Source organism: Coregonus clupeaformis, unplaced genomic scaffold, assembly GCF_020615455.1.
Source record: "Coregonus clupeaformis isolate EN_2021a unplaced genomic scaffold, ASM2061545v1 scaf0173, whole genome shotgun sequence".
NCBI lineage: Eukaryota > Metazoa > Chordata > Actinopteri > Salmoniformes > Salmonidae > Coregonus > Coregonus clupeaformis.
The window spans coordinates 354779-373867 of NW_025533628.1; the positions used below are offsets into that span (position 1 = coordinate 354779).

Genomic DNA, 19089 nt, shown 5'->3' on the forward strand with positions numbered 1-19089 from the left:
ATTGGAGGACTGGTCTCTGAAAACAGACTGGTAATCAAGGCTGTTATTGGAGGATTAGTCTCTGAAAACAGACTGGTAATCAAGGCTGTTATTGGAGGATTAGTCTCTGAAAACAGACTGGTAATCAAGGCTGTTATTGGAGGATTAGTCTCTGAAAACAGACTGGTAATCAAGGCTGTTATTGGAGAGTAGTCTCTGAAAACAGACTGGTAATCAAGGCTGTTATTGGAGGATTGGTCTCTGAAAACAGACTGGTAATCAAGGCTGTTATTGGAGGATTAGTCTCTGAAAACAGACTGGTAATCAAGGCTGTTATTGGAGGATTAGTCTCTGAAAACAGACTGGTAATCAAGGCTGTTATTGGAGGAAGTCTCTGAAAACAGACTGGTAATCAAGGCTGTTATTGGAGCAATCTCTGAAAACAGACTGGTAATCAAGGCTGTTATTGGAGGATTGGTCTCTGAAAACAGACTGGTAATCAAGGCTGTTATTGGAGGATTAGTCTCTGAAAACAGACTGGTAATCAAGGCTGTTATTGGAGGATTAGTCTCTGAAAACAGACTGGTAATCAAGGCTGTTATTGGAGTTGGTCTCTGAAAACAGACTGGTAATCAAGGCTGTTATTGGAGGATTAGTCTCTGAAAACAGACTGGTAATCAAGGCTGTTATTGGAGGATTAGTCTCTGAAAACAGACTGGTAATCAAGGCTGTTATTGGAGGATTAGTCTCTGAAAACAGACTGGTAATCAAGGCTGTTAGTGGATTAGTCTCTGAAAACAGACTGGTAATCAAGGCTGTTATTGGAGGTGGTCTCTGAAAACAGACTGGTAATCAAGGCTGTTATTGGAGGATTGGTCTCTGAAAACAGACTGGTAATCAAGGCTGTTATTGGAGGATTGGTCTCTGAAAACAGACTGGTAATCAAGGCTGTTATTGGAGGATTAGTCTCTGAAAACAGACTGGTAATCAAGGCTGTTATTGGAGGATTAGTCTCTGAAAACAGACTGGTAATCAAGGCTGTTATTGGAGGATTAGTCTCTGAAAACAGACTGGTAATCAAGGCTGTTATTGGAGGATTAGTCTCTGAAAACAGACTGGTAATCAAGGCTGTTATTGGAGGATTGGTCTCTGAAAACAGACTGGTAATCAAGGCTGTTATTGGAGGATTAGTCTCTGAAAACAGACTGGTAATCAAGGCTGTTATTGGAGGATTAGTCTCTGAAAACAGACTGGTAATCAAGGCTGTTATTGGAGGATTAGTCTCTGAAAACAGACTGGTAATCAAGGCTGTTATTGGAGGATGAGTCTCTGAAAACAGACTGGTAATCAAGGCTGTTATTGGAGTGGTCTCTGAAAACAGACTGGTAATCAAGGCTGTTATTGGAGGATTAGTCTCTGAAAACAGACTGGTAATCAAGGCTGTTATTGGAGGATTAGTCTCTGAAAACAGACTGGTAATCAAGGCTGTTATTGGAGGATTAGTCTCTGAAAACAGACTGGTAATCAAGGCTGTTATTGGAGGATTGGTCTCTGAAAACAGACTGGTAATCAAGGCTGTTATTGGAGCGGTCTCTGAAAACAGACTGGTAATCAAGGCTGTTATTGGAGGATTAGTCTCTGAAAACAGACTGGTAATCAAGGCTGTTATTGGAGCGGTCTCTGAAAACAGACTGGTAATCAAGGCTGTTATTGGAGGATTAGTCTCTGAAAACAGACTGGTAATCAAGGCTGTTATTGGAGTGGTCTCTGAAAACAGACTGGTAATCAAGGCTGTTATTGGATTGGTCTCTGAAAACAGACTGGTAATCAAGGCTGTTATTGGAGGATTAGTCTCTGAAAACAGACTGGTAATCAAGGCTGTTATTGGAGGATTAGTCTCTGAAAACAGACTGGTAATCAAGGCTGTTATTGGAGGATTAGTCTCTGAAAACAGACTGGTAATCAAGGCTGTTATTGGAGGATTAGTCTCTGAAAACAGACTGGTAATCAAGGCTGTTATTGGAGGATTAGTCTCTGAAAACAGACTGGTAATCAAGGCTGTTATTGGAGGATTGGTCTCTGAAAACAGACTGGTAATCAAGGCTGTTATTGGAGGTGGTCTCTGAAAACAGACTGGTAATCAAGGCTGTTATTGGAGTTGAGTGTTATGAGCGTCTCTGAAAACAGACTGGTAATCAAGGCTGTTATTGGAGGATGGTCTCTGAAAACAGACTGGTAATCAAGGCTGTTATTGGAGGATTAGTCTCTGAAAACAGACTGGTAATCAAGGCTGTTATTGGAGCGGTCTCTGAAAACAGACTGGTAATCAAGGCTGTTATTGGAGGATTAGTCTCTGAAAACAGACTGGTAATCAAGGCTGTTATTGGAGCGGTCTCTGAAAACAGACTGGTAATCAAGGCTGTTATTGGAGGATTGGTCTCTGAAAACAGACTGGTAATCAAGGCTGTTATTGGAGGATTAGTCTCTGAAAACAGACTGGTAATCAAGGCTGTTATTGGAGGATTAGTCTCTGAAAACAGACTGGTAATCAAGGCTGTTATTGGAGGATTGGTCTCTGAAAACAGACTGGTAATCAAGGCTGTTATTGGAGGGTGGTCTCTGAAAACAGACTGGTAATCAAGGCTGTTATTGGAGGATTAGTCTCTGAAAACAGACTGGTAATCAAGGCTGTTATTGGAGGATTGGTCTCTGAAAACAGACTGGTAATCAAGGCTGTTATTGGAGGATTAGTCTCTGAAAACAGACTGGTAATCAAGGCTGTTATTGGAGGATTAGTCTCTGAAAACAGACTGGTAATCAAGGCTGTTATTGGAGGATTAGTCTCTGAAAACAGACTGGTAATCAAGGCTGTTATTGGAGGATTAGTCTCTGAAAACAGACTGGTAATCAAGGCTGTTATTGGAGGATTAGTCTCTGAAAACAGACTGGTAATCAAGGCTGTTATTGGAGGATTAGTCTCTGAAAACAGACTGGTAATCAAGGCTGTTATTGAGCCTGAAAACAGACTGGTAATCAAGGCTGTTATTGGAGCGGTCTCTGAAAACAGACTGGTAATCAAGGCTGTTATTGGAGGATTAGTCTCTGAAAACAGACTGGTAATCAAGGCTGTTATTGGAGGATTGGTCTCTGAAAACAGACTGGTAATCAAGGCTGTTATTGGAGGTTGGTCTCTGAAAACAGACTGGTAATCAAGGCTGTTATTGGAGGATTGGTCTCTGAAAACAGACTGGTAATCAAGGCTGTTATTGGAGGATTGGTCTCTGAAAACAGACTGGTAATCAAGGCTGTTATTGGAGGATTAGTCTCTGAAAACAGACTGGTAATCAAGGCTGTTATTGGAGGATTGGTCTCTGAAAACAGACTGGTAATCAAGGCTGTTATTGGAGGATTGGTCTCTGAAAACAGACTGGTAATCAAGGCTGTTATTGGAGTAGTCTCTGAAAACAGACTGGTAATCAAGGCTGTTATTGGAGTGGTCTCTGAAAACAGACTGGTAATCAAGGCTGTTATTGGAGGATTAGTCTCTGAAAACAGACTGGTAATCAAGGCTGTTATTGGAGGATTAGTCTCTGAAAACAGACTGGTAATCAAGGCTGTTATTGGAGGATTAGTCTCTGAAAACAGACTGGTAATCAAGGCTGTTATTGGAGGATTAGTCTCTGAAAACAGACTGGTAATCAAGGCTGTTATTGGAGGATTAGTCTCTGAAAACAGACTGGTAATCAAGGCTGTTATTGGAGTAGTCTCTGAAAACAGACTGGTAATCAAGGCTGTTATTGGAGGATTGGTCTCTGAAAACAGACTGGTAATCAAGGCTGTTATTGGAGGATTAGTCTCTGAAAACAGACTGGTAATCAAGGCTGTTATTGGAGGATAGTCTCTGAAAACAGACTGGTAATCAAGGCTGTTATTGGAGGATTAGTCTCTGAAAACAGACTGGTAATCAAGGCTGTTATTGGAGGATTAGTCTCTGAAAACAGACTGGTAATCAAGGCTGTTATTGGAGGATTAGTCTCTGAAAACAGACTGGTAATCAAGGCTGTTATTGGAGGATTAGTCTCTGAAAACAGACTGGTAATCAAGGCTGTTATTGGAGGATTAGTCTCTGAAAACAGACTGGTAATCAAGGCTGTTATTGGAGGATTAGTCTCTGAAAACAGACTGGTAATCAAGGCTGTTATTGGAGGATTAGTCTCTGAAAACAGACTGGTAATCAAGGCTGTTATTGGAGGATTAGTCTCTGAAAACAGACTGGTAATCAAGGCTGTTATTGGAGGATTAGTCTCTGAAAACAGACTGGTAATCAAGGCTGTTATTGGAGGATTGGTCTCTGAAAACAGACTGGTAATCAAGGCTGTTATTGGAGGATTAGTCTCTGAAAACAGACTGGTAATCAAGGCTGTTATTGGAGGATTAGTCTCTGAAAACAGACTGGTAATCAAGGCTGTTATTGGAGGATTAGTCTCTGAAAACAGACTGGTAATCAAGGCTGTTATTGGAGGATTAGTCTCTGAAAACAGACTGGTAATCAAGGCTGTTATTGGAGGATTAGTCTCTGAAAACAGACTGGTAATCAAGGCTGTTATTGGAGGATTAGTCTCTGAAAACAGACTGGTAATCAAGGCTGTTATTGGAGGATTAGTCTCTGAAAACAGACTGGTAATCAAGGCTGTTATTGGAGGATTAGTCTCTGAAAACAGACTGGTAATCAAGGCTGTTATTGGAGGATTAGTCTCTGAAAACAGACTGGTAATCAAGGCTGTTATTGGAGGATTAGTCTCTGAAAACAGACTGGTAATCAAGGCTGTTATTGGAGGATTAGTCTCTGAAAACAGACTGGTAATCAAGGCTGTTATTGGAGGATTAGTCTCTGAAAACAGACTGGTAATCAAGGCTGTTATTGGAGGATTAGTCTCTGAAAACAGACTGGTAATCAAGGCTGTTATTGGAGGATTGGTCTCTGAAAACAGACTGGTAATCAAGGCTGTTATTGGAGGATTAGTCTCTGAAAACAGACTGGTAATCAAGGCTGTTATTGGAGGATTGGTCTCTGAAAACAGACTGGTAATCAAGGCTGTTATTGGAGGATTAGTCTCTGAAAACAGACTGGTAATCAAGGCTGTTATTGGAGGATTGGTCTCTGAAAACAGACTGGTAATCAAGGCTGTTATTGGAGATGGTCTCTGAAAACAGACTGGTAATCAAGGCTGTTATTGGAGGATTGGTCTCTGAAAACAGACTGGTAATCAAGGCTGTTATTGGAGGATTGGTCTCTGAAAACAGACTGGTAATCAAGGCTGTTATTGGAGGATTAGTCTCTGAAAACAGACTGGTAATCAAGGCTGTTATTGGAGGATTAGTCTCTGAAAACAGACTGGTAATCAAGGCTGTTATTGGAGGATTGGTCTCTGAAAACAGACTGGTAATCAAGGCTGTTATTGGAGGATTAGTCTCTGAAAACAGACTGGTAATCAAGGCTGTTATTGGAGGATTGGTCTCTGAAAACAGACTGGTAATCAAGGCTGTTATTGGAGGATTAGTCTCTGAAAACAGACTGGTAATCAAGGCTGTTATTGGAGGATTGGTCTCTGAAAACAGACTGGTAATCAAGGCTGTTATTGGAGGTTGGTCTCTGAAAACAGACTGGTAATCAAGGCTGTTATTGGAGGTGGTCTCTGAAAACAGACTGGTAATCAAGGCTGTTATTGGAGGATTGGTCTCTGAAAACAGACTGGTAATCAAGGCTGTTATTGGAGGATTGGTCTCTGAAAACAGACTGGTAATCAAGGCTGTTATTGGAGGATTAGTCTCTGAAAACAGACTGGTAATCAAGGCTGTTATTGGAGGATTAGTCTCTGAAAACAGACTGGTAATCAAGGCTGTTATTGGAGGATTGGTCTCTGAAAACAGACTGGTAATCAAGGCTGTTATTGGAGGATTAGTCTCTGAAAACAGACTGGTAATCAAGGCTGTTATTGGAGATGGTCTCTGAAAACAGACTGGTAATCAAGGCTGTTATTGGAGTGGTCTCTGAAAACAGACTGGTAATCAAGGCTGTTATTGGAGGATTGGTCTCTGAAAACAGACTGGTAATCAAGGCTGTTATTGGAGTGGTCTCTGAAAACAGACTGGTAATCAAGGCTGTTATTGGAGGATTGGTCTCTGAAAACAGACTGGTAATCAAGGCTGTTATTGGAGGATTAGTCTCTGAAAACAGACTGGTAATCAAGGCTGTTATTGGAGGATTGGTCTCTGAAAACAGACTGGTAATCAAGGCTGTTATTGGAGGATTAGTCTCTGAAAACAGACTGGTAATCAAGGCTGTTATTGGAGGATTAGTCTCTGAAAACAGACTGGTAATCAAGGCTGTTATTGGAGTGGTCTCTGAAAACAGACTGGTAATCAAGGCTGTTATTGGAGGATTAGTCTCTGAAAACAGACTGGTAATCAAGGCTGTTATTGGAGGATTGGTCTCTGAAAACAGACTGGTAATCAAGGCTGTTATTGGAGGATTGGTCTCTGAAAACAGACTGGTAATCAAGGCTGTTATTGGAGGATTAGTCTCTGAAAACAGACTGGTAATCAAGGCTGTTATTGGAGGATTAGTCTCTGAAAACAGACTGGTAATCAAGGCTGTTATTGGAGGATTAGTCTCTGAAAACAGACTGGTAATCAAGGCTGTTATTGGAGGATTGGTCTCTGAAAACAGACTGGTAATCAAGGCTGTTATTGGAGTTGGTCTCTGAAAACAGACTGGTAATCAAGGCTGTTATTGGAGTTGGTCTCTGAAAACAGACTGGTAATCAAGGCTGTTATTGGAGGATTAGTCTCTGAAAACAGACTGGTAATCAAGGCTGTTATTGGAGGATGGTCTCTGAAAACAGACTGGTAATCAAGGCTGTTATTGGAGGATTGGTCTCTGAAAACAGACTGGTAATCAAGGCTGTTATTGGAGGATAGTCTCTGAAAACAGACTGGTAATCAAGGCTGTTATTGGAGGTGGTCTCTGAAAACAGACTGGTAATCAAGGCTGTTATTGGAGGATTAGTCTCTGAAAACAGACTGGTAATCAAGGCTGTTATTGGAGGATTGGTCTCTGAAAACAGACTGGTAATCAAGGCTGTTATTGGAGGATTAGTCTCTGAAAACAGACTGGTAATCAAGGCTGTTATTGGAGGATTAGTCTCTGAAAACAGACTGGTAATCAAGGCTGTTATTGGAGTGGTCTCTGAAAACAGACTGGTAATCAAGGCTGTTATTGTGGCATCATGGTTTCACTATCTTTTTCACTATAGCTATATTGTAAGTATTGCAGTGAGCAGTGTGATTGCTGTATTCCCTCTGCAGCTTGCTGAGCTACACAGAGCAGTATATGGAGTATGACCCCTTCTTCACCTCCTCGGAGCCGTCTAACCCCTGGGTCTCTGACGACACCACCGTCTGGGAACTGGAGGCCAGGTGGGTTTACCCTCATCCTTAAGTGCCTTGCTCAAGGGCACATCGACAGATGTTTCACCTAGTCGGCTCGGGGATTAGAACCAGCGACCTTTCCGGTTACTGGCACAACGCTCTTAACCACTAAGCTACCTGCCCTCAGTCTGTCGCTCTTTCTCTCTGTCAGAGTTACAATAAAAATTGTTTTTATTGTAACTGGCTTCTTAAACCAACGCGGGACATTCTGGTTGTAACCGAATCTTTGTTAAAGAAGTCTGTACTGGACTCTGATGTGTCTCTGACTGGTTATAATGGTTTTAGACCTGATAGAGTTGGCAGAGGACGGGGTGTCATCATATACAGGACGGGGTGTCATCAGGACGGGGTGTCATCAGGACGGGGTGTCATCAGGACGGGGTGTCATCAGGACGGGGTGTCATCAGGACGGGGTGTCATCAGGACGGGGTGTCATCATATACAGGACGGGGTGTCATCATATACATAAAGAGCAATGTAAATGTTTCTGTATCCCATCCCTAAGCAATTTGAATGTCTAGTCTTTTTATGTGGGACTTGGTAATAATGCCCATCTGACACTAGAGGGAATTTATCGCCCTCCCTCGGCCTCCATATGTGCTCTTAGCAAACTGTCTGACCTGCCGTCTAACTATGATCCATCTGATTTATCGATAGTGGGGGATCTGAATCTAAGATTGGTTGATGCCAGTGTCTGATGGGCTGAAAGATATTTGTACTGAGCAAAATCTACCTCTCCTGATAACTAAACCAACTCGCCCCAACTAACTCTCCTGATAACTAAACCAACTCGCCCCAACTAACTCTCCTGATAACTAAACCAACTCGCCCCAACTAACTCTCCTGATAACTAAACCAACTCGCCCCAACTAACTCTCCTGATAACTAAACCAACTCGCCCCCAACTAACTCTCCTGATAACTAAACCAACTCGCCCCAACTAACTCTCCTGATAACTAAACCAACTCGCCCCAACTAACTCTCCTGATAACTAAACCAACTCCCCCCAACTAACTCTCCTGATAACTAAACCAACTCCCCCAACTAACTCTCCTGATAACTAAACCAACTCGCCCCAAACTCTCCTGATAACTCAAACCAACTCCCCCAACTAACTCTCCTGATAACTAAACCAACTCGCCCCAACTAACTCTCCTGATAACTAAACCAACTCGCCCCAACTAACTCTCCTGATAACTAAACCAACTCGCCCCAACTAACTCTCCTGATAACTAAACCAACTCGCCCCAACTAACTCTCCTGATAACTAAACCAACTCGCCCCAACTAACTCTCCTGATAACTAAACCAACTCGCCCCAACTAACTCTCCTGATAACTAAACCAACTCGCCCCAACTAACTCTCCTGATAACTAAACCAACTCGCCCCAACTAACTCTCCTGATAACTAAACCAACTCGCCCCAACTAACTCTCCTGATAACTAAACCAACTCGCCCCAACTAACTCTCCTGATAACTAAACCAACTCCCCCAACTAACTCTCCTGATAACTAAACCAACTCGCCCCAACTAACTCTCCTGATAACTAAACCAACTCCCCCAACTAACTCTCCTGATAACTAAACCAACTCCCCCAACTAACTCTCCTGATAACTAAACCAACTCGCCCCAACTAACTCTCCTGATAACTAAACCAACTCCCCCAACTAACTCTCCTGATAACTAAACCAACTCCCCCCAACTAACTCTCCTGATAACTAAACCAACTCCCCCCAACTAACTCTCCTGATAACTAAACCAACTCGCCCCAACTAACTCTCCTGATAACTAAACCAACTCGCCCCAACTAACTCTCCTGATAACTAAACCAACTCGCCCCAACTAACTCTCCTGATAACTAAACCAACTCCCCCAACTAACTCCTGATAACTAAACTAACTCCCCCAACTAACTCTCCTGATAACTAAACCAACTCGCCCCAACTAACTCTCCTGATAACTAAACCAACTCGCCCCAACTAACTCTCCTGATAACTAAACCAACTCGCCCCAACTAACTCTCCTGATAACTAAACCAACTCCCCCCAACTAACTCTCCTGATAACTAAACCAACTCGCCCCAACTAACTCTCCTGATAACTAAACCAACTCGCCCCAACTAACTCTCCTGATAACTAAACCAACTCACCCCAACTAACTCTCCTGATAACTAAACCAACTCGCCCCAACTAACTCTCCTGATAACTAAACCAACTCGCCCCAACTAACTCTCCTGATAACTAAACCAACTCGCCCCAACTAACTCTCCTGATAACTAAACCAACTCCCCCCAACTAACTCCTGATAACTAAACCAACTCGCCCCAACTAACTCTCCTGATAACTAAACCAACTCCCCCCAACTAACTCCTGATAACTAAACCAACTCGCCCCAACTAACTCTCCTGATAACTAAACCAACTCGCCCCAACTAACTCTCCTGATAACTAAACCAACTCGCCCCAACTAACTCTCCTGATAACTAAACCAACTCGCCCCCAACTAACTCTCCTGATAACTAAACCAACTCGCCCCAACTAACTCTCCTGATAACTAAACCAACTCGCCCCAACTAACTCTCCTGATAACTAAACCAACTCGCCCCAACTAACTCTCCTGATAACTAAACCAACTCGCCCCAACTAACTCTCCTGATAACTAAACCAACTGGAAAACCAACTCTTTTAGATATTATTCTAACAAATGCCCCTCAGAAGTTTACAGCCAATAAGGATATTTACAAATGAGTTCAGTGACCTAAATCTCCCTCACGCATCTTTACAAAGAGATTCTTTGGAATGAGCTAATATTTTGGGTCTGTGTTGGGGTTGAGTGACTGGGGGGGATGGTGTTGGGGTTGAGTGACTGGGGGGATTGTGTTGGGGTTGAGTGACTGGGGGGATTGTGTTGGGGTTGAGTGACTGGGGGGATTGTGTTGGGGTTGAGTGACTGGGAGGATGGTGTTGGGGTTGAGTGACTGGGGGGATGGTGTTGGGGTTGAGTGACTGGGGGGATTGTGTTGGGGTTGGGTGACTGGGGGGGGATTGGGGTTGAGTGACTGGGGGGATTGTGTTGGGGTTGAGTGACTGGGGGGATTGTGTTGGGGTTGAGTGACTGGGGGGATTGTGTTGGGGTTGAGTGACTGGGGGGATTGTGTTGGGGTTGAGTGACTGGGGGGTCTGTGTTGGGGTTGAGTGACTGGGGGGGTTGTGTTGGGGTTGAGTGACTGGGGGGATTGTGTTGGGGTTGAGTGACTGGGGGGTCTGTGTTGGGGTTTGATTGACTGGGGGGATTGCGTTGGGGTTGAGTGACTGGGTTGAGTGACTGGGGGATTGTGTTGGGGGTTGAGTGACTGGGGGGGTTGTGTTGGGGTTAAGTGACTGGGGGATTGTGTTGGGGTTGAGTGACTGGGGGGTTGTGTTGGGGGTTGAGTGACTGGGGGATTGTGTTGGGGTTGGAGTGACTGGGGGGTCTGTGTTGGGGTTGAGTGACTGGGGGGATTGCGTTGGGGTTGAGTGACTGGGTTGAGTGACTGGGGGATTGTGTTGGGGTTGAGTGACTGGGGGTTGTGTTGGGGTTGAGTGACTGGGGGGATTGTGTTGGGGTTGAGTGACTTGGGGGGTTGTGTTGGGGTTGAGTGACTGGGGGATTGTGTTGGGGTTGAGTGACTGGGGGGTCTATGTTGGGGTTGAGTGACTGGGGGGATGGTGTTGGGGTTGAGTGACTGGGGGGATGGTGTTGGGGGTTGAGTGACTGGGGGGGATTGTGTTGGGGTTGAGTGACTGGGGGGATTGTGTTGGGGTTGAGTGACTGGGGGGGGGATTGGTGTTGAGTGACTGGGGGGATTGTGTTGGGGTTGAGTGACTGGGGGGATTGTGTTGGGGTTGAGTGACTGGGGGGATTGTGTTGGGGTTGAGTGACTGGGGGGATTGTGTTGGGGTTGAGTGACTGGGGGGATTGTGTTGGGGTTGAGTGACTGGGGGTCTATGTTGGGGTTGAGTGACTGGGGGGGTTGTGTTGGGGTTGAGTGACTGGGGGGATTGTGTTGGGGTTGAGTGACTGGGGGCTTGTGTTGGGGTTGAGTGACTGGGGGGTCTATGTTGGGGTTGAGTGACTGGGGGGTTGTGTTGGGGTTGAGTGACTGGGGGATTGTGTTGGGGTTGAGTGACTGGGGGGTTGTGTTGGGGTTGAGTGACTGGGGGATTGTGTTGGGGTTGAGTGACTGGGGGGTTGTGTTGGGGTTGAGTGACTGGGGGGATTGTGTTGGGGTTGAGTGACTGGGGGGTCTGTGTTGGGGTTGAGTGACTGGGGGGATTGCGTTGGGGTTGAGTGACTGGGTTGAGTGACTGGGGGGATTGTGTTGGGGTTGAGTGACTGGGGGGGTTGTGTTGGGGTTGAGTGACTGGGGGGATTGTGTTGGGGTTGAGTGACTGGGGGGGGATTGGGGTTGAGTGACTGGGGGGATTGTGTTGGGGTTGAGTGACTGGGGGGATTGTGTTGGGGTTGAGTGACTGGGGGGTTGTGTTGGGGTTGAGTGACTGGGGGGATTGTGTTGGGGTTGAGTGACTGGGGGATTGTGTTGGGGTTGAGTGACTGGGGGTCTATGTTGGGGTTGAGTGACTGGGGGGGTTGTGTTGGGGTTGAGTGACTGGGGGGATTGTGTTGGGGTTGAGTGACTGGGGGGTTGTGTTGGGGTTGAGTGACTGGGGGATTGTGTTGGGGGTTGAGTGACTTGGGGGGTTGTGTTGGGGTTGAGTGACTGGGGGGATTGTGTTGGGGTTGAGTGACTGGGGGGTCTGTGTTGGGGTTGAGTGACTGGGTTGAGTGACTGGGGGGATTGTGTTGGGGTTGAGTGACTGGGGGGGTTGTGTTGGGGTTGAGTGACTGGGGGGATTGTGTTGGGGTTGAGTGACTGGGGGGTTGTGTTGGGGTTGAGTGACTGGGGGATTGTGTTGGGGTTGAGTGACTGGGGGGTCTATGTTGGGGTTGAGTGACTGGGGGGATGGTGTTGGGGTTGAGTGACTGGGGGGGATGGTGTTGGGGTTGAGTGACTGGGGGGATTGTGTTGGGGTTGAGTGACTGGGGGGATTGCGTTGGGGTTGAGTGACCGGGGGGATTGTGTTGGGGTTGAGTGACTGGGGGGATTGTGTTGGGGTTGAGTGACTGGGTTGAGTGACCGGGGGATTGCGTTGGGGTTGAGTGACCGGGGGGATTGCGTTGGGGTTGAGTGACTGGGGGGATTGTGTTGGGGTTGAGTGACTGGGGGGATTGTGTTGGGGTTGAGTGACTGGGGGGATTGGGTTGGGATTGAGTGACTGGGGGGATTGTGTTGGGGTTGAGTGACTGGGGGGTTGTGTTGGGGTTGAGTGACTGGGGGGATTGTGTTGGGGTTGAGTGACTGGGGGGGTTGTGTTGGGGTTGAGTGACTGGGGGGATTGTGTTGGGGTTGAGTGACTGGGGGGTCTATGTTGGGGTTGAGTGACTGGGGGGGATGGTGTTGGGGTTGAGTGACTGGGGGGATGGTGTTGGGGTTGAGTGACTGGGGGGATTGTGTTGGGGTTGAGTGACTGGGGGATGGTGTTGGGGTTGAGTGACTGGGGGGATTGTGTTGGGGTTGAGTGACTGGGGGGATTGTGTTGTGGTTGAGTGACTGGGGGGTCTGTGTTGGGGTTGAGTGACTGGGGGGATGGTGTTGGGGTTGAGTGACTGGGGGGGATTGTGCCAACTATCGCTGACTTAGATCAGGCTCTTCATTGTTTTATTTCCCCTGTTTAACTCTGTTGCAGATAAAACATGTGCCGTATTAAAAACTAAGGGCAAAAGACAGATCTAATCCTTGGTTGACGCATGAATGGGCTGAGAAATTACAGGAAGTACTGACTGGCAGTGCTTCAGACATTTGAAAAATAGATCCCTGGTTAAAAATGCTAAAACAGTATATTTCTTGAATTGTGTATCGGAGAGTGGTGGTAATCCAGCCAACTTCTGGAAAGTGGTCAAATCTTTTAAACAAAACTCCACCCCCTCGTTACCCCAGCAGGTTGACAGCCCTGGTCCCATACTAGACAACTCCACCCCCTCGTTACCCCAGCAGGTTGACAGCGCTGGTCCCATACTAGACAACTCCACCCCCTCGTTACCCCAGCAGGTTGACAGCGCTGGTCCCATACTAGACAACTCCACCCCCTCGTTACCCCAGCAGGTTGACAGCGCTGGTCCCATTCTAGACAACTCCACCCCCTCGTTACCCCAGCAGGTTGACAGCCCTGGTCCCATACTAGACAACTCCACCCCCTCGTTACCCCAGCAGGTTGACAGCGCTGGTCCCATACTAGACAACTCCACCCCCTCGTTACCCCAGCAGGTTGACAGCGCTGGTCCCATACTAGACAACTCCACCCCCTCGTTACCCCAGCAGGTTGACAGCCCTGGTCCCATACTAGACAACTCCACCCCCTCGTTACCCCAGCAGGTTGACAGCGCTGGTCCCATACTAGACAACTCCACCCCCTCGTTACCCCAGCAGGTTGACAGACCTGGTCCCATACTAGACAACTCCACCCCCTCGTTACCCCAGCAGGTTGACAGCCCTGGTCCCATACTAGACAACTCCACCCCCTCGTTACCCCAGCAGGTTGACAGCGCTGGTCCCATACTAGACAACTCCACCCCCTCGTTACCCCAGCAGGTTGACAGCCCTGGTCCCATACTAGACAACTCCACCCCCTCGTTACCCCAGCAGGTTGACAGCGCTGGTCCCATACTAGACAACTCCACCCCCTCGTTACCCCAGCAGGTTGACAGCGCTGGTCCCATACTAGACAACTCCACCCCCTCGTTACCCCAGCAGGTTGACAGCGCTGGTCCCATACTAGACAACTCCACCCCCTCGTTACCCCAGCAGGTTGACAGCCCTGGTCCCATACTAGACAACTCCACCCCCTCGTTACCCCAGCAGGTTGACAGCGCTGGTCCCATACTAGACAACTCCACCCCCTCGTTACCCCAGCAGGTTGACAGAGCTGGTCCCATACTAGACAACTCCACCCTCTCGTTACCCCAGCAGGTTGACAGCGCTGGTCCCATACTAGACAACTCCACCCCCTCGTTACCCCAGCAGGTTGACAGCGCTGGTCCCATACTAGACAACTCCACCCCCTCGTTACCCCAGCAGGTTGACAGCCCTGGTCCCATACTAGACAACTCCACCCCCTCGTTACCCCAGCAGGTTGACAGCCCTGGTCCCATACTAGACAACTCCACCCCCTCGTTACCCCAGCAGGTTGACAGCGCTGGTCCCATACTAGACAACTCCACCCCCTCGTTACCCCAGCAGGTTGACAGCCCTGGTCCCATACTAGACAACTCCACCCCCTCGTTACCCCAGCAGGTTGACAGCGCTGGTCCCATACTAGACAACTCCACCCCCTCGTTACCCCAGCAGGTTGACAGCGCTGGTCCCATACTAGACAACTCCACCCCCTCGTTACCCCAGCAGGTTGACAGTGCTGGTCCCATACTAGACAACTCCACCCTCTCGTTACCCCAGCAGGTTGACAGCGCTGGTCCCATACTAGACAACTCCACCCCCTCGTTACCCCAGCAGGTTGACAGCGCTGGTCCCATACTAGACAACTCCACCCCCTCGTTACCCCAGCAGGTTGACAGCCCTGGTCCCATACTAGACAACTCCACCCCCTCGTTACCCCAGCAGGTTGACAGCCCTGGTCCCATACTAGACAACTCCACCCCCTCGTTACCCCAGCAGGTTGACAGCGCTGGTCCCATACTAGACAACTCCACCCCCTCGTTACCCCAGCAGGTTGACAGCCCTGGTCCCATACTAGACAACTCCACCCCCTCGTTACCCCAGCAGGTTGACAGCGCTGGTCCCATACTAGACAACTCCACCCCCTCGTTACCCCAGCAGTTTGACAGCGCTGGTCCCATACTAGACAACTCCACCCCCTCGTTACCCCAGCAGGTTGACAGCGCTGGTCCCATACTAGACAACTCCACCCCCTCGTTACCCCAGCAGGTTGACAGCGCTGGTCCCATACTAGACAACATTGATATTTGTGATGCTTTTAATATCCATTTAGCTTTAGCTGGCCACCCGTTTGAAAGGATAATCTCTGAAAATCCATCTCATCCCACTAGAGGGAGTCCTTTAGTCACCTCAGAAAAGATTAAGTCTAGTTTCCTGGATATTTCAAAAGGTGTACCACAGGGGTCGGTACTGGGACCTGTTCTCTTGACTATTTAGGTAAATAATATTGGTCTATCTGTTAAAACTTGTAATATTCATCTGTATGTAGATGACATTGTTATGTATTCCCCAACTGTTGACCAGGCTATGTTAGAGTTGCAATCTGACATCGTTACCTTACGGAAAGCCCTGGTTGGTTTAAAACGTGTCCTTAATGCAGACAAGACTAAACACGTTGTTCTCTAATTCTCTCAAAAAATGTTTCAGATGGACTACATATTTATTCATTGGCTGGTTCTCCCATTGATCGGGTTCCCGCCTATAAATATCTGGGCATTTGGATTGATAAAGACTTAATGTTTAAAAAACATACGGATGAGCTAGTTAAAAGCTAAGATTTAATGTGGGTTTATTTTTTAGAAATAGATCTTGCCTCTCTCTAAATAGCAGGAAGCAGATAGTCAACTTTCCTGCCAGTTCTTGACTATGGTGACTCCATTAACCAGAATGCAGCAGCCACTACTCTTAAACCATTGGATGCCGTCTACCAGAGCACCCTTCACTTTATCACAGGTGACAGTTTTAATACTCACCACTGAATCCTGTATCAAAAGGTTGTCTGGTCCTCATTAAAAGTCCCGTAAATCAACTCATTACTCCCTTTCTGTTTACAAAGCCGTACTACATAAGCTTCCATCTTACCTAACTTCGTTGTTCAAATATATAAAACCATGAGATACCAAACCCGCTCACGAGGTTGTTTAACTCTTCAGGTTCCTCAGGTCTCCACCGAACTAGGTAAATCCGCTGTTAGTTTTAAAGCACCTCATTGCTGGAACCAACTGCAAAATACACTGCAATTGGATGCTCAGATCACAATGTGTATTTTAATCGTATACACCTGTCTAATAATGTGGGCACGATCAGGACAAAGGAGGCATGTTAGCGCCAGGTATGAACAGGGCTTCTCTCTCCCTCCCCTGAGGTTGGTTCCTAGAGTCAGGGTTCATCTGTATCTCAGAGGGGTTACCTCCATCTTGTCTCTCTGTTTCTAATGAGCCCCAGCTGGGCCCAGCCCCACATCACCCCAGCTGGGCCCAGCCCCACATCACCCCAGCTCCCCCCCACCCCAGCCCCACATCACCCCAGCTGTCCCCACCCCAGCCCCACCACATCACCCCAGCTCCCCCCCACCCCAGCCCCACATCACCCCAGCTGGGCCCAGCTCCACATCACCCCAGCTGGGCCCAGCTCCACAGCTACAGAGGACCACATCACCCCAGCTGGGCCCACCCCAGCCCCACATCACCCCAGCTGTCCCCACCCCAGCCCCACATAACAAATAACAAAAAGCACTGATAGACAAGAACAGTCACACATTTAAAATACATTCAAATACAAACTATACAACTAAAAAGAATGTGTGATAATGTGTGTGTGTGTGTGTGTGTTAGTGATAGTGTGTGTGTGAGTGTGTTAGTGTGATAGAGTGTGTGTGTGTGTGTGTGTGTGTGTGTGTGTGTGTTAAAGTGTGTGTTAGTGTGATTGTGTGTGTGTGTTAGTGTGGTAGAATGTGTGTGTGTGCATGTGTACAGTGAGGGAAAAAAGTATTTGATTTGCATTTTAATGAGGCAAATACGTATTTGACCCCTCTGCAAAACATGACTTAGTACTTGGTGACAAAACCCTTGTTGGCAATCACAGAGGTCAGACGTTTCTTGTAGTTGGCCACCACGTTTGCACACATCTTAGGAGGGATTTTGTCCCACTCCTCTTTGCAGATCTTCTCCAAGTCATTAAGGTTTTGAGGCTGACGTTTGGCAACTCGAACCTTCAGCTCCCTCCACAGATTTTCTATGGGATTAAGGTCTGGAGACTGGCTAGGCCACTCCAGGACCTTAATGTGCTTCTTCTTGAGCCACTCCTTTGTTGCCTTGGCCGTGTGTTTTGGGTCATTGTCATGCTGGAATACCCATCCACGACCCATTTTCAATGCCCTGGCTGAGGGAAGGAGGTTCTCACCTAAGATTTGACGGTACATGGCCCCGTCCATCGTCCCTTTGATGCGGTGAAGTTGACCCGTCCCCTTAGCAGAAAAACACCCCCAAAGCATAATGTTTCCACCTCCATGTTTGACGGTGGGGATGGTGTTCTTGGGGTCATAGGCAGCATTCCTCCTCCTCCAAACACGGCGAGTTGAGTTGATGCCAAAGAGCTCGATTTTGGTCTCATCTGATCACAACACTTTCACCCAGTTCTCCTCTGAATCATTCAGATGTTCATTGGCAAACTTCAGACGGGCCTGTGTATGTGCTTTCTTGAGCAGGGGGACCTTGCGGGCGCTGCAGGATTTCAGTCCTTCACGGCGTAGTGTGTTACCAATTGTTTTCTTGGTGACTATGTTCCCAGCTGCCTTGAGATCATTGACAAGATCCTCCCGTGTAGTTCTGGGCTGATTCCTCACCGTTCTCATGATCATTGCAACTCTACGAGGTGAGACTTGCATGGAGCCCCAGGCCGAGGGAGAATGACAGTTCTTTTGAGTTTCTTCCATTTGCGAATAATCGCACCAACTGTTGTCACCTTCTCACCAAGCTGCTTGACGATGGTCTTGTAGCCCATTCCAGCCTTGTGTAGGTACAATCTTGTCCCTGACATCCTTGGAGAGCTCTTTGGTGTTGGCCATGGTGGAGAGTTTGGAATCTGATTGATTGATTGCTTCTGTGGACAGGTGTCTTTTATACAGGTAACAAACTGAGATTAGGAGCACTCCCTTTAAGAGTGTGCTCCTAATCTCAGCTCGTTACCTGTATAAAAGACACCTGGGAGCCAGAAATCTTTCTGATTGAGCGGGGGTCAAATACTTATTTCCCTCATTAAAATGCAAATCAATTTATAACATTTTTGACATGCGTTTTTCTGGATTTTTTGTTGTTATTCTGTCTCTCACTGTTCAAATAAACCTACCATTAAAATTATAGATCATTTCTTTGTCAGTGGGCAAACGTACAAAATCAGCAGGGGATCAAATACTTTTTCCCCTCACTGTGTGTGTGTAAGTGTGATAATGTGTGTGTGTGTGTGTGTTAGTGTGATAATGTGTGTGTGTGTGTGTGTGTGTTAGTGTGATTGTGTGTGTTTTAGTGTGATAATGTGTGTGTGTGTGTGTTAGTGTGATAATGTGTGTGTGTGTTTGTGTGTTAGTGTGATAATGTGTGTGTGTGTGTGTGTGTGTGTGTGTGTGTGTGTAATTTCACAGTCCCTATTGTGCCATCAGATGTAGTTTAATCAAGTTGTAAATATATTCTGCTGTTTGCTGAGTAATTGGAGATGGGACTTCCATGAGATCATGGCTCTGTATAATACTGTGTTGCTGTGAGATCATGGCTCCGTATAATACTGTGTTGCTGGG

The 19089-nt window shown here is 47.0% G+C and overlaps 1 protein-coding gene across 1 annotated transcript in view; it reads left to right on the forward strand.

Annotated features, from left to right (window-relative positions):
- Positions 1–19089, forward strand: part of LOC121578767 (regulator of G-protein signaling 7-like) — a 268935-nt gene that overhangs the window by 198573 nt on the left and 51273 nt on the right. The window contains exon 13 of the mRNA XM_045213932.1: positions 7348–7458. Within this exon, the coding sequence (XP_045069867.1) occupies positions 7348–7458 (111 nt within the window). The remainder of the gene's footprint in view (positions 1–7347; positions 7459–19089) is intronic.